Source organism: Myotis daubentonii, chromosome 4 (genome assembly GCF_963259705.1).
Source record: "Myotis daubentonii chromosome 4, mMyoDau2.1, whole genome shotgun sequence".
NCBI lineage: Eukaryota > Metazoa > Chordata > Mammalia > Chiroptera > Vespertilionidae > Myotis > Myotis daubentonii.
Genome location: NC_081843.1, coordinates 57,174,164 through 57,189,078, shown reverse-complemented (window position 1 = coordinate 57,189,078; position 14,915 = coordinate 57,174,164). Strand labels below are relative to the sequence as shown.

At 38.4% G+C, this 14,915-nt stretch overlaps 1 protein-coding gene across 14 annotated transcripts in view; it reads left to right on the top strand.

Moving 5' to 3' along the window:
* The window catches only part of PAM (peptidylglycine alpha-amidating monooxygenase), a 277,571-nt gene that overhangs the window by 174,291 nt on the left and 88,365 nt on the right, over positions 1-14,915 (top strand). For all 14 annotated transcript variants that reach the window (XM_059694004.1, XM_059694017.1, XM_059694016.1 and 11 more), the window contains 3 exons: positions 1,403-1,490; positions 11,910-11,995; positions 13,326-13,409. In XM_059694004.1, coding sequence (XP_059549987.1) covers positions 1,403-1,490; positions 11,910-11,995; positions 13,326-13,409 — 258 coding nt within the window. The remainder of the gene's footprint in view (positions 1-1,402; positions 1,491-11,909; positions 11,996-13,325; positions 13,410-14,915) is intronic.

The following is a 14,915-nucleotide window of genomic DNA, read 5'->3' as shown; positions in this document are numbered from 1 at the left end:
TTGTGGAGACAGAATCCCTCTTCTTCTTTTTGTTTCTCTTGCTAACAACCTAAGGCTTGGTAACAATATGATTTTCTATGGTTTGTGAACCGTTGTAACTGCCAATTGATTCTTTCCTTCCAAATATCTTCTTTAATCTCCTAGGCTTACTGTGTTCTTTTGTAATAGAAAACAAAGCCTCAGGTTATATGAAGTACATATTCCAGCCTTCCCCTGTTAGTTTTTTAAATGGTGGTATAAAAATCTCACGATATGCAGTGTGTTTTTTTAGACTTTAAATTCTTCTTTCCAGTACAATAAATGAAAGGCTTTTTATTTTCCCTGGAAGTTGTAAATCAAGTTGTCTCCTAGTAGGTAGCCTATGTTTTCTGATCAACCACATTTTGCAAGTCATGGTGCTATAGTAGAACATTTTTCATTTTATAAATATGCATGCCTCGGATATATATTTTAGCAGCAAAGGATGCTTTATTAATTTTATCAATCAGTCAAAAAGAGCTAAAAGATACAGTTTTACACATACCTGAGAATTAAGATCATTTGAGGCTATTTAGCGTTTTTCTGTGTAAAGGTGACTTGTAAACTGCCCCATAAGACAGCAGCTTGAATGCAGACTAAAGGAGATGAGCCAAACTCAAATCAGGAAAGAGAGCTTGTGCTCAATATTGACCATCCATAATAGTATACTCATCTTTGATTTCTTTCTTTGCTTTTCCTCTGAACTGATTTTTGTTTATTTTAATGTCTTTCAACCACTATTATTAGGAGAAAAAGAGAAAGGACATTGAGTTAAGTTTCAGCATCCCTTTAACAAGTGCACAGCGCTCATCCTGGACAGTCATTTGTGTATTTTTATAAAGATATATTTTCCACTTCTCTAGTAAACTGTTTCTCCAGATCATATCCTAGTGACTTCTGTAATTTTAAGATGGTAATGAGCTTGTACTTCATCATGACTCCTTTTGCTCAGGTTTGACCCCTCACTGTGGTTTCTGTTTCGTGCGTGTGGTGCTGTGTGTTTTATGGTATCCAGTATTCTGATATCTGGACAAAATATATTGTAAATCCATAGCCTGGAGCTTTCATTTATACCCACATAATGCTCTCATCACTTTAAAAGGGGCCTTCCATTTAAAAGTGTACGTGGGTATATGTGTAGTTTCAACCTACTAACTCATTATTTTCTTTTTGTTAGGTAATAGTTTACTATCGTACTAAATTAAATGATCAAATCGTGCTCATCCTAAGGAATAAGACAATTAATAGAGTCAGGGCATTCTGTCCTAAGAGCATCAAAACGTCTTTGTTATACAGCTGTTGGAACTGTTGAATAGTTTCTTGTGACATTTGTACAAGGAAGTGTAACTTGTATTCATATTCATGTATTATTTTCTCTTAACAGTTGACTTCAAACCTCGTGCCAGCATGGATACTGTCCATCATATGTTACTTTTTGGATGCAACATGCCTTCGTCCACTGGAAGTTACTGGTAAGGAATAATGGACTTACAGTAGAAAGGGGTGTAGAAAATGTGTGTGTTTAATAAGTACAGAGTGCATCTGTGCAAGTATTCTACAATTGATTAATAAGTAGGCAGGATATTTTCTTTTTTAAAAAAGACCTTTGTTTTTTTGCATCAAGTCATTCTCATGTTTTGCTTACCACAGTTATTTCCTCTGCTCTGGAGCATGTCCGTTGGTCTTTGACATTGACTTAATAAAGATATGTGTGTTGTCACAGAGAGTGTGTGTCAAGATGCATGAAGCTTGAAAAGAAAGACTAAAAATTATAATAATGGATACTCTGGTGTTTATTTTTTTTAAGTTAGTGAATACATCACCCTGGCTATATTCATTGGCACTTTTTGATCCCAGATATCAGGCTAGGTGATCTGTGTACACCATTTCATTTTACCCTAACATCTCTGCAAAGCAGATTTTATTACCCTCCCTTTACAGACAAGGAGCTGGAAGCTCAGAGACTCAGTACCCTGCTCAAGGTAACACAGCCAGTTAGTGTCAGACCAGGATTGAACCCTAGGTTGTCTGGTTCGAAATCCAGTTACTTCTATTTCACCACACTGTGTCTTATTTATTCAAGTAACTGTTGCAGTTTTAGAATTTATTTTAATCACTGGGGTGAGCTTTAATACCAAGTCATGAACAATCAATAAACATCTATTAGATGCTTGTTATATGTCAGAACTGCAGCAGATGCTGTGGGAGGTTCTAAGATAAATAGATATGTTTTCTACCCCCAGAAGCTTACAGCATAATTATGGCTTGAGAGCTTCCCTTTCATTTTGTTCTTTGATGATAAGAAGATCAGTGAACTTTGAAAATAGCTGTGCATTTTAAGCCTCACATTTTGCACCAATTGTCAGAATCCGGTTACATATTTAACAGTGCACAATGACTAGTATGTCTTCCTTTGCATTGGGAAGGGGTCTGTTTTATGGTCTTGTTTCTGCATGATCACGTAGGTTGATAGACCTTTCTCTGCACATCCTAGTATGCATTAGGCTGATTCAAGGCATGCAGCAACTGCTTTCTAGTCATTTTTATAATAAACAATTGTTATATGTATTTGGAATTGTTAAAAGCACAGGGCAATTAGTAGAAATCTCCATAGACCAAGTAACATGAAAGCATTTGTTAATAGGCTTGAGTATTCGAAGAAAGGGGCATATCACATAGGAACCTCTCTCACGTGACTGAGTTTATGCAAAAATGGAGTCAGCAAATCAGTTAATACCCTTTGATATCAACATTCCAGTTTTGCTCTCCAGTAGAGTTTTGTAAATAAATTTTGGAATTAAAAGATTATTCTCTGACAGCATTTCTGAATCTGATTTAACAAATTACATCCTTTGGTTTTTATGTTTTTTAAAAATTTTTTTTTCTGAAATTAACAAAATTTACCTTTGGATTCAAATGACTAAAAATAGCTAGAAGGGATGTAGACTTGAAAAATCTGCTTTAGCTTCACCCTGATTGAAGAGAATGAGTGAAAAAGTAAAACGTCACATGTTGTTATGGTTCTGATTATTAAGGAAACTATATAAAATGAACTAAGGCTAGCTCAGTGTTCTCATGTTAAGGGAATATTAGAGCAAACACATTATTTTGGCTATTTTAAAGTATTTATTCATATTCTTTAATATACTATTTTGATATTAAGTACATCCAAAGGACTTGTAAGTTGAGGAAAGAGAACTCAAAGCAAATTGTGAATGAAAGTGAAAACAGTAATTTTGAGTAATGTAAATGCTACACACATACTATTTTGCTAAAATTATTACTGGCAAGGCAGCATAGTAGAAAGAAAGAGTAATGAACTCACTGGCTGGATTCCCTGGGCATGTTACCTGTCCTATGTGGGTTGGCCCTGGTTTTTCATTTTATCAAGATACTCTCACTAGACCATTTATCTACAAATTCCATAGTTCTATGCATATAAGTTGTATGCAAATGCTGAGTCAGATTGAAAGGCATCATTATTGGGAGTTGGAGATGTGTGCAGTGGTTGAATCACCTCAAGCAGGCAGCCTACTGCCTTTTGCCATTGGGTTGCATCATTAAGTAATTAGAATTCTTAATGACATTATACCCGTAGCATTTTAAATAGATTTTAAAAATCTGTCTGGCAGCCCATATTTCCACTCAATCAATAGGCTTATTATAATTGACTTTGTAACCATAAAACAAGGACAGTAATCGATGCTGTTATTCATCTCCTTTTAACCTAGCCCAAAGTGTTCATCTGACATTTAAAAGTAGGATATATACGTTGTCGGTTCAATATGAAAACTGGGAGATATGCATTAAGTAAAACTGTTTCTGGCGACTGACTTCCGCAACCCAGCCATACTCTCCATTGAAAGATGGGATAGACTTTTTTATCCCCCCTAATATTAGCAAAAGTCATTGGTCTTTAAAGAATTAGAGCTCTCGGGATATTTTATGGGATGAACTTTTCAATTGCTTCACAAGTATATCCTCGGTTCCTGACCCCCAACGCCACACAGGCTCAGCCCTGGAACAGACAGCGGATGTTTTCCAGCTGCTTCGCCTCTTATCTGTCCCACATGAATTATAATACCAGCACCAAAATCTATCACTGTCTGAAGCCCTGCATTATTTATCTAAAATATCTAAGTTGTGGAATTTATCACACTCATTTTACAGATGCATATCTAATTTTCAGTTGCTCTACGATACAGACAGTACTTAAAAGATTTCCAAATTTCACCTATATTTTTTGGTCATTATAACTATAATGGTTTTTGATGCTTCAGAATATCAAAAACCTATTCACACTCTAGAGAAATCTTTATGGAAAAATAAGGATGCTCTAGTGAAAGAAGAAAAAGCTAATATTGGGATATTTTAACACCAAAACATCAAGCCAGAATTTCTTCTCTTCACTGTTGGTTAGATAAGGTTTCTCTGTTTTCACTTGGCTGCTCTATTTTCGTTGCCAGGAGGTTGGCAAATAGGTCTGTGTCTCTAATAAAGTAAAACATTTTCCCTGAAATTATGAAGTTATAATTCATCCCCTGTCTTCAAACAGCACTTTTAATATCGAGGCAAAGAGCTATTCTGATGATGTTTCACCGCTACAGTGCCCTCCTTTGCTCTTTGTAATTGCCTCTTTCTACTGTTCATTAAAATATATTTACAGTTATATTAAGTTTACGTGAAAATAGTAGACACAGCATGAAGCAGTTTTCATTATGTAGTCATTTTAATTTTAAAGTTTTTTTTTCCTCTGCACATATTCCAGTCTTTTGTGTCTCATTCCAAATTAGCAGCTCACACTGGTAATGTGTCTAGTTAATTATATGCATGTGCATTTAAATTGCACACATTGATGTGAACCTTTTAATATACTGTAGGGTGGTCCCTTTATGGTTAGAGTGGGCCCAGTGCTCAATTCCAAATTTACATATCTCTCGAGGATGCAAATCAGGACCAGCTGGTGGAAAAGCAGCAGCTCTGCTGGCCCATGTAAAGAAGGCAGGAGTGCCTGTCAGATGCACCCCACACACCTTCTTTCTCAGGCTCTTACACGAAACAACTAAACCACCTCGGGACCAATGGAAAGTAATAGCACCAAGCCTGGAGCAAGCATAGCTGTAGCATGCCTTGTTGGACTTTATTTGAGCTTGCAGACTTCCTTGAAAGCAGAGCATTCCAAGTTCCTCAGATTTGCTGGCTACATAGGAGCCATAGGTGAGCAGATGCTCTTTGGGGCTTTTTAGGGTCAGTCCAGGAAATGAGGTGGTGAAAACTGAGTCATTTAGATATAAAAATGTTATTACCGCTCGCCACTAAAAAAAATGGCAAATTTTAGGAAATCTTGGAAATTTAAATATTGCATTTATCTATTTTATGAAAACTTTCTCCACTTTTTTTTTTTTTACTCTTACGGTAAAATTTTAAAAATCAATGGTTAACTACAAAGAGTTCCAGGATTTGAAAAGCGTGGTATTTTCTTCATACAAATCGCTCTGGCATGTGGGGTAATCCTGGAGTACTGGCTTTTTGTAGTGTGAGATCCTACAGGCTTGTGTACCTCTGTTCTGCTGAGCACAGCACTTAAGGCTTAAAGCAATTGATGACTGTCCACCCCAGGATCGTGTTCATAATATTCCATGATTAAAGTAAACGGGCCTCTGATGTATCCTGTTTTGTACTTTGGCGTGATCTTCTATGCAGCGCTAAAATTATATTTAGCCATAGCAGTTAATCTTTGATTTGAAAACTATCCCTAATGACGCTTATCACGACCAGCTACTCTTTACAAATGAAATGTGGCTCCTGTAGGTTGTTTGACCTTTTTTGAGAAGAAGAATCCCAGCTGATTGAATGAGGCTGTTTCTAGCCGTTCTAACTTGGAATCATTCTCCAGCTAAAGCGGTAGTACTTTACCATCCTATGAAGCTTTAGCTTAAATCCCTTTCCAGTGCTTCTGTTTATTAACCACCTGCTGTGTCTTTTTAAATGCCACTATCTCCACAGGGTTACAGATGCTGATGAAGGGAAAGAGAAATTAGCTAAAACGTATACGTAAATATATATAGAGAGAAGCATGTATGTGAAACACCCTGCTTGGTTACTCATTTAAATGACTCTTTTGTCGGTTGATGTTATTAAAACTTCCTTGCCTCCCTCATGATGGCAATGATCCTCTGGTTGAATATGATATTTGCTGCCTTTATGCACCCACTCCATATCCTGCTACCTGGCATCTGTATACTAAGCAGTAAGATTCACATTGTGCCTTCTGCAATACCCTCTTATTTTCTTACATAACAAACTTCTAAAGTTAAATTTACATAACATCCTTGTCAGTATAAAACAGAAATAATATAGTCTCCAAAATCTACCCTTTTCCTTGTTCTAAACACTGTAAAGTGTGTCTTTGAGTATAGTAGCAGAGTTTAGACATACATTTTTCTAGACTAAAATTAATTGTACTCATTTCCTTATTCTACTTTAATATTATAATATATTCATATTATATTGCATATCAGGAGAGTATAAAAGATCATTACAATACACTTGGCATCTTGTTCTAACTTCTAGTCACCAGTGATCATATTTCTTGGCTATTTTTTAGGTGCCTGGATTAGAGGTGTTGATAAGAGTTTCTTAGCAACTGACTAATTCCCAGTACACTAGTGTCAACTTTAAGAAAATAGAATGTCATGGATGTAACCATTTTGACAGTTTCAATAGAAACAAACATTACATAATTTTGAACATTTTTTTTTTGCCTCAGAAGACTAGCATTTATGTTAAACAAAATAGCAATATTATAGCACAGTACTTTTGCATGTAACATTTAACATAGAACCATAACTTCAAAAGCAGAACATCTTTGGTTCAAATCTCAGTTCTACTACTTGATAGCTGTAATAAATATTACTCATATTATTTAACCTGTATTGGGCTGCTTCCTCATTTGTAAAATGGGGATATTAATCCTGCCTCGGTGGGCCATTATGAAGAGTAAGGGGATGTAAATAATGTGCTTGGCACAGTGCCTGGCACATAGAAGTACTGAATAAGTGGAGGTTATTATCCTTATTCATTTATTAGTAAAATATTGATTAATAAAATATTGCACTATGTGCAAGCACTTTGTTAGGCACTGAGAGTTTGGCATGTACAGAACAGACACACTGCTCATATGGACTTTATTGCTTCTCTCATCTCATGGCGGGTTATGGATATTGTGGCACTGTTTATCAGGCTGCTGCTTATACAGCAATGCTCTTGTTTAGCTTTCCCATTAAGTATCCTGATACTATGTTAATGGATACCCTTTGCATTGAAATTCACATAGGGTTTGTCTGAATGGGAAATTATGTTCTGTGGTTTCCTAAAACAGTTAATGAAATTTGAATACGTGACTCACTGGATGCAATTTTGAAAGGTAAGGGTGTTCTACATATGCCATTGATTTTATGTTGTGTTTCTTAAAGAAACGTTCTAACTTTGGATTCACTTTCCTGTGGTTCTGTTAGAGACTTAATGCATTAAAATTGGAAGAGAAGGCAGAGACTTATTAATTTGAGGGCCTGACAGTTTAATTTAAAAAACTTTTTTAGCCAAAAAAAAAATGAGTTATCATTTCTGATCTTCCCTGAGTAACCTTGGATTGTAAATCGCCTTTAACAGCTACAACCAGAGAGAACTTTTTAACAGTCAGTTGTGCTTTGTTTGGATAATGTAAAATGACAGGCTAGCACTTTTCAGTTCTTGGCATAGTCTAAAAATATTCATGCCATCTGAATGGTTTCCCCGTGGATTAGAGGTGAAGAGGTTCTACAGCAAAGGTTCAGGCATCCGGAATGGTTTTATTTTCAAATGTTAATTCTCATCATTTTTGCAATGAATACTAGGAAACCACAAGGGAGCTATGTGAGTCTTTTCACAATTAATTGGCTTAATCTGGAGGAGCCTTTAGGAGAAGCTGCTGAAAGAATAAGGAGCCTGGTTGATGAGGCCTGAAATTACAACAGCCATTGATCAAGGGTTGGTTACATTGCTTCCTAACCTTCAGACTTAATAATAAGGAGAGTGCCCAGCCGGCGTGGCTCAGTAGTTGAGCGTCAGCCTACAAACCAGGAGGTCATGGGTCGAATCCCTGTCAGGGCACTTGCCCAGGTTGCTGGCTGGGGCGTACAGGAGGCAGCCAATCAATGATTCTCATCATTGATGTTTCCATCTCTCTCTCCCTCTTCCTTGCTCTCAGAAATCAATAAAAATATATTAATTAATAAATAAGGATAGTAAAAATTCTAATTTAGTTAAGACCCTTTTTGGAGAGCCAAAATACACACTATCCACTTTATCCTTCATTCCTTTTGTGTGGATAAAATATGATGCTATTTTTATTTAAAATGGGAAATGGAAATCTGAAAATGAGAAGGTGCAGGGATTGAAGCCCAATGGTCTGGCCACTCTCTCGTGTCGTCCACTATGGAATCCATTGCTTCCGGCCTCTTGTTTTTCCTCTTCCTTAGTCCTCTCACTCATTAGGTTTTAGGATTAGTTTCAATATCTCAGCTCCCTCCAGTGAATCATTCTTTACTCAGTCTTGAGTTTAGTACATTCTTTAAAAAATCATAAAACAGGATTTTGAAAAGCAAACCAAAGTTTGCTTTTGAAGCTCTTCTTTTACCAGAACTGATAAGAGAATTAAATATAAAATCATCTCTTTGCGGATAAGTAAGAACTGATGTAGGATTTGGTTTAGAAGTTGCATGCACAAATTGCAATGTAGTGCAGATATGACAGTATTCATCAAAGCTTATCTTCACATAGTACCTTTCTCTGCCTGCAAGTCATTCTCACAAATTGAGACTGAAGGAAGTATGACAGCCAGAGGTTGGAATTGTGGCTCCACTGTGTGACCTTCGGCAGTTACTTAACCTCTCTGAGCTTATTCTGCTATAAAGTATAACCTGTTTCCAATATTCTTGTGAGAATGGACTTAAGCTTGTTTGTACAAAATACCAGGCAAGCAGGAATTTGAATTTTTTGTTATTTAATATTTCTGTTAAAACTTAACAAAATTTTAAAAATAATTTTATACTTGACATTACAATAAAATGTAGGCCAATTCAATGCTTTAAGTATTTGTATATGAAAAGTTAAAATTGTACTTTGCAGTTAAGATTACCAAGCATTTCTTGAATATTCACTAAATGCCAGGCAGCGTTGTAAGTGTTGGGAGTGCAGGGTAAAAGGTATGACCCTAAACTTCAGTGTGCAGAGCCTGGTGGAGGAGGAGATAAATACGCTGATTCGTAGGGTGAATGCTGTGGTTCATGAATGGGAGTTGGGTGGGGCAGGGGTCATAGGAGGAAGACGTGAGGGAATCTTGAAGGAGAAGGTGAGAAGCACAAGTTTCTCAGGAGAGAGCTGGGAAGGGGTTCTCCAGGCAAAGGAACAGAAGAGAAGAGAGGGATTAGACACTGGCAGCCACTTGGCACGCCGAATAAGTTTTTATTTTTCCTGGAGCTATAACAAGGTCCCAGATCATGAAAGGCCTTATGCTACAATGTTTGCATTTTATTTTGATGTTATTTGGGGGAAGCATTTGAAAGATTTTGTGCCAGCGAATGACATAACCAAATATGTCACTGAGAAAAATGTACTACACCAGTTCTCTCTATTGTATTTCACTGTTTCGTTCTGGTTCTTACTAGTCACACCCTGAATCGACTTCCATAGCAGAGGACATAATGATCTTGTTCAACCTAAGACTATTGTCACAGTGATGTTAGGCACTGCACACTCATGGACGTTGTTGAAAGCTATAAAAATTGTCACGCAGATCTTTAAATTTTAGTAGCTGACAGCAGTGAGACACACAGCTCTTCACATCTGACAATCTCCATTTTTAAGGCACTGTAGCCTGAGGCCAAGTGCTTTGGGCACTGTCCAGGACCCCCGCCTTTTAGCACACTTGGCACGAGGACGTCAGGGACGTTGGCTCCAGTGCGTGTCTCACATGGTAAGGTAATGATCCTTCACCATAAGTACATTGTTCTCGACAGTGAGCAGTGAGGAACCACCGGTTGACGTGCTTTACGTGGCACGTGACCCAGTTTCTTTCTGCAGCCTGACTCAGAGAAGCAAGAATAGTTGCTGTACATAACCTATGGGACCTCCTGGTTCCTGGCCCCTCACCCTTTCTGCAGACAGGTAACAGCTGTCTCTACTCACTGCCTATCTCACCCCATTTCTGGCCACAAGCAAGAATCAGGTTTGGCCCTAACCGGTTTGGCTCAGTGGATAGAGCGTCGGCCTGCGGACTGAAAGGTCCCAGGTTGTATTCCAGTGAAGGGCATGTACCTAGGTTGCGGGCATATCCCCAGTAGGGAGTGTGCAGGAGGCAGCTGATCGATGTTTCTCTCATCGATGTTTCTAACTCTCTCTCTCCCTTCCTGTCTGTAAAAAAATCAATGAGATATATTTTAAAAAAAGAAAAAGAAAAATCAGGTTAGGAGTCCCTTCCTCTGAGTAGAAAACCAATGGTTTTCTTGATTGTGCCCTGGCTGTTCTCAGGTTTCTTGCCTTGGTTTCTACCCTCTGTAGGGAGTCACCAGGGTCTGCCCTTTCTTCCCCTCCAGGTCAGGGGCAGTATACATTTTCTTCTCTGTGAGCCAGCCTTCTGCCCAAGAAGCTGTGTTTGACCTTGTCCTTGATTGTCCTCAAATCTTTCAGATCTGCCTACACTCCTGACTCTGACCCTGCTTGGTGCTAATTTCTCAAAACATAGATTTATAAAAGCAGCATAAGAATGTCATCTAATGGTGGTTTGGAGCAAGCCCAATTCTATAACAGAACAAATTCAGAGACATAGTGTAACAGGGGTAGGGGTCATGTGGTTTGGAGTCAGCTTCCCATTTGTGGAATTGGATCTACCGATGAAGGTACCGGTGTGCTGGTTACTGAGCGAGGTGCCGCACACACATCAGCATTGCAGCCCTTCCAGAGAGGTTTCCATGCAGCCGTCTCTGCTCATAGACCTGCTCAAGATACACAGCTCTTCAGGGAGGTTCTGGGGGTCACCTCCAGATGTCTTTCTGCCTGTGCTCCTTTCACCATCCAGCCCTGCCTCTCACAGTGAATCACCAGATAAGGTGAATGTTTAGTTAAATAATGCATTACCCCGGTATTATGCTTTGAGCTTTATAAAGTGCTTTCATGTACATCTCGTCTGACTTGCTGAATAACTCTTGTGAGGTAAGTGTAAATATCTGTTTTACAAGAATAAAAACTGAGGCTCACTAAAATACAGTGATTTGCACAACATGAAACAGCTTGTGACCCACCAATGTTCATAAACTTTAAAAAAGTCAAAGGGTTCTTGAACCCTTTAAGTGGGGTATGCTTGTACTGGTCACCCTAATGCGCGCAGGCACTGCGTACTGTTTGTTGCAACAGCCGAAGACTTACTGATAACATTGATCCCCAGAGGGGAAAGGTGTGGCGTTCCTTTTCGCCCACTTCTAAATTTCCTCGGCATTAACTGTGGTTTATTCAGACTCTCTATGTGATGCTGATTTTTTCTGCCTGATTACTTCATGTACATTCCACATATGAACATACTGAATTAGATATTGTATATCCGCCTCACAGGATTGTTTTTACATTAGGCAACAAACAAACAAACAAAATCTTTTCCATGTGCTTTTTTTTCCACATTGAAAATATTCTTTGCTTGAGTCTTCATTAGGCTCTTAAGGCTGATATGACTACGATGAAAATATATTGATGTAGTATTCTACTTTGTTTTTATACATTTTCTCTTATCCCCCCATCACAGTGATTGATTTATGCATTTTACTATTGGAATCTTTATTTATAGCTACTTTTCCTTTCAGGTTTTGTGATGAAGGAACCTGTACAGATAAAGCCAACATCCTGTATGCCTGGGCAAGAAATGCTCCCCCTACCAGACTCCCCAAAGGTACATCTGGGGCCCGTTGGACAGTCTTACATTAGCTGCTTGATTGCTGACTCCACAGTACTTTTTGTCGTATGTCCTCTCCAGCCGTGGTGGACAATGTCCCGTCCTGCAGTTCCACACTAAGAAAGCGCCGGTATGGCTTGCTTTGCATGGAAAAGGTTTCATGTAGGGAGTTACTCTTTCTCCCTGTAATTTGCCCACATGACAGTTTAGATAGAAAACAACCAAGTTCACCTCAAGACACCTTTGGCCTCGGGCACATTGGTTCTGGCCAGCAGGAGAGGCTCCGGGGCCCGGACAGCCGGGAATGAAATAAACTGCTGCTTCAGCAAACAGATTATTTTTATAGTCCTGGAACCTGGGTATTGAGTAGGATGCCAAACCTCACTGGCTTTTTCTGACTTCACCTCTAACTATTCATAGCTTCCAATGTGTGAGTGAATTGCCAGACTCTGTTTTATTACCTGAATGTTTCTTAACATCAAAGCGAAAGCATCATTCCATTACAGAATAGGTCTGCCATGGTGGGGGTGGGGGGAGCGCGGAAGGGGGCTTGGTAAGGACATAGTCCTCTCCTGCCTCAGTAACTCCTGTCAGCTCTAACTGGCATCTGGTTTGCTTTGCTTTAGAATCCTCTCTATCGTTTGCCAGGCAGCCACCACCAAGCAGGTTTGGAAATTAATAAGGGTGTCCGTCATGAATTTGTTGACATTTTAAAGACCCATGAGTAGAGCAGAAAAAAAAATATTTCTCCACCTCTCAATATTTTCTCTGTAGATAATTTTTAGCTTACTAGCAAACTCTATTAATAGTAAGACTATTAGGAACCCTTCAGAGTCCAGAAATTTATTGGCATACTAGAGTTTTTAATCTAGTTGGTAACAGTTTCCTCAATAACATTTTTGCAGATACCTGTTTTCATATGGAAAGAAAAGCAATTTCTCTGAGAGGCTCCTATATTCAGTCAGAAAATAAAAATGAATATGAATATATACAAAGTAAAATGTCTTGCATAATCAAGGAAAGAATTTTGTTTTGCTTTATTCTGTTTCTTTCAAAATGAGCGAATTGTCCTTTTAAAGTGTAGGTGGTTACCCTGGTTCTGAGGAGGGAGCTATGCACAGAATTCTATCAGAGCTTTGAGAAGGATTGAAAGGTTATATTAGAAGTTATCAGAAAATGCCTAGTTTATTTTCATTTTCATATTATAATTTCATGTGATATGCTATTTTATTTCCCTTTGGATTTCACAGATCAGTAACCCGAGATTAGCTCCATTTTAGGCTTCCATTTCTAAAATATTAACTTACCACCTTTTGTAAATCTTTAGGTGTTGGATTCAGAGTTGGAGGAGAGACTGGAAGTAAATACTTTGTACTACAAGTACACTATGGGGACATTAGTGCATTTAGAGGTAAGTTTTGAAATATTGGAACTAAGCACAACTTTCACTACTATATTGTTTAAAATATATATACTATTATCCACTTAATTAGAGGAAGACTTGACCACACCCTCGGGGCCCACTAGGAAACAACTGTTTTTGTTTCTTTTCATTTGGGACTGTTGGGAAAATAACTTTTATTTTGAAGGGGGTATTGTCTTGTGCATCCCACTGTGCTTTCTTCTACGCTGACTTCAGGGTGCTTTGGCTTTTTAATGTATTATTTTATCTACCTGCTTCCATTAGGAGATTCCTTCCAAGCAGCATGGTCAGAGAGTATAGGGACTAGTAAATTATTTAATTCTGTAAGCAAGCCCTTGGGAGCGTCAGCAAGATTTGCAGTACCAGGGAGGTTCTCAAACCCTCAGGCTCATATCAGTGCCTTATCTGTAATCCACACATTCCACTTAATGAACTCATCCATTGACCACTGTATTCCTGCAAAAACCACCCACCCCTTAGACACCCGCTGCTGAGCACTACCCTAGGCACCTGCTGCTCTACCCGTGATTACTATGCACTTCATTGAAATGCTCCTTTTCTTGTTATAGAATCATGAACATGAGGAAGGGGCCCTGTTCCCAAGGCAACCGGGTCTGGTGCTTGTTATTTGTTCTGCTGTATTTAGTTAAACTTCAGCTGAATTCTGGGTTCACACTCCTTTGTTCATGGGAGTGTAAACATTGAGCAGGCTTCTCCTTGGCTTGTCAGTTTTCATACCGTCTTGCTGACTTACCCATATTTCCCCAAGTTCTCTATTTTAACATTATATTCCTATTAACTAACCAGATACATTTCCCTCTCTCGACATATTATCTTTCTGTCCCACATGTAAGTCTAGAAGTACATGTCCATCTACACCTACTAATGTCCTCTGGGGCCTTAGCAGGGACATTCCACAGATTCTCAGCATCCAGAACGGGGACAATAAGTGTATCTTCCTCTGGGAAAAGATGTTGGAAAGAATACTTTTATGTCATTGAAAAGTTACAATTAGTACTTCAATTAGATGTATCATCAATTAAGCAAGCTCCTGTGGACCAGCCCATGAATCCAGCGTCCAAATAAAACGTGTTTTCATATTAAAACATGCTTTGAGTTATATATAAATAGCTTTTCATTTTGGGAATAGAACCTAATCTTACATTGTTAACTGTAGTGCTAAGACAAGGTTTTGTTAAAAACAAAGGAATAATTAATGTTGTGTTTAAGGAACAAAGACAGAAATTATGTGCTCTAAAAATTCACTGTGTTGGTGTCAGAGTGCTGACTTCCAAAGCATTGACAATACTGTCATTTTTCTAAAAAGGCAAAGAAGGCTTTCCCTGACCACACAAGTAACATATCCACACATGCTCCCCGCTCTTCATCCCTCTATAGAACCCCTAGACTTTCCCTTTCAATCTAATTCCTCTTAGCTTTGTAGTCCTAGCAGATACTGCATTGATGCTCTGGGGAAATGGATGATATATACGA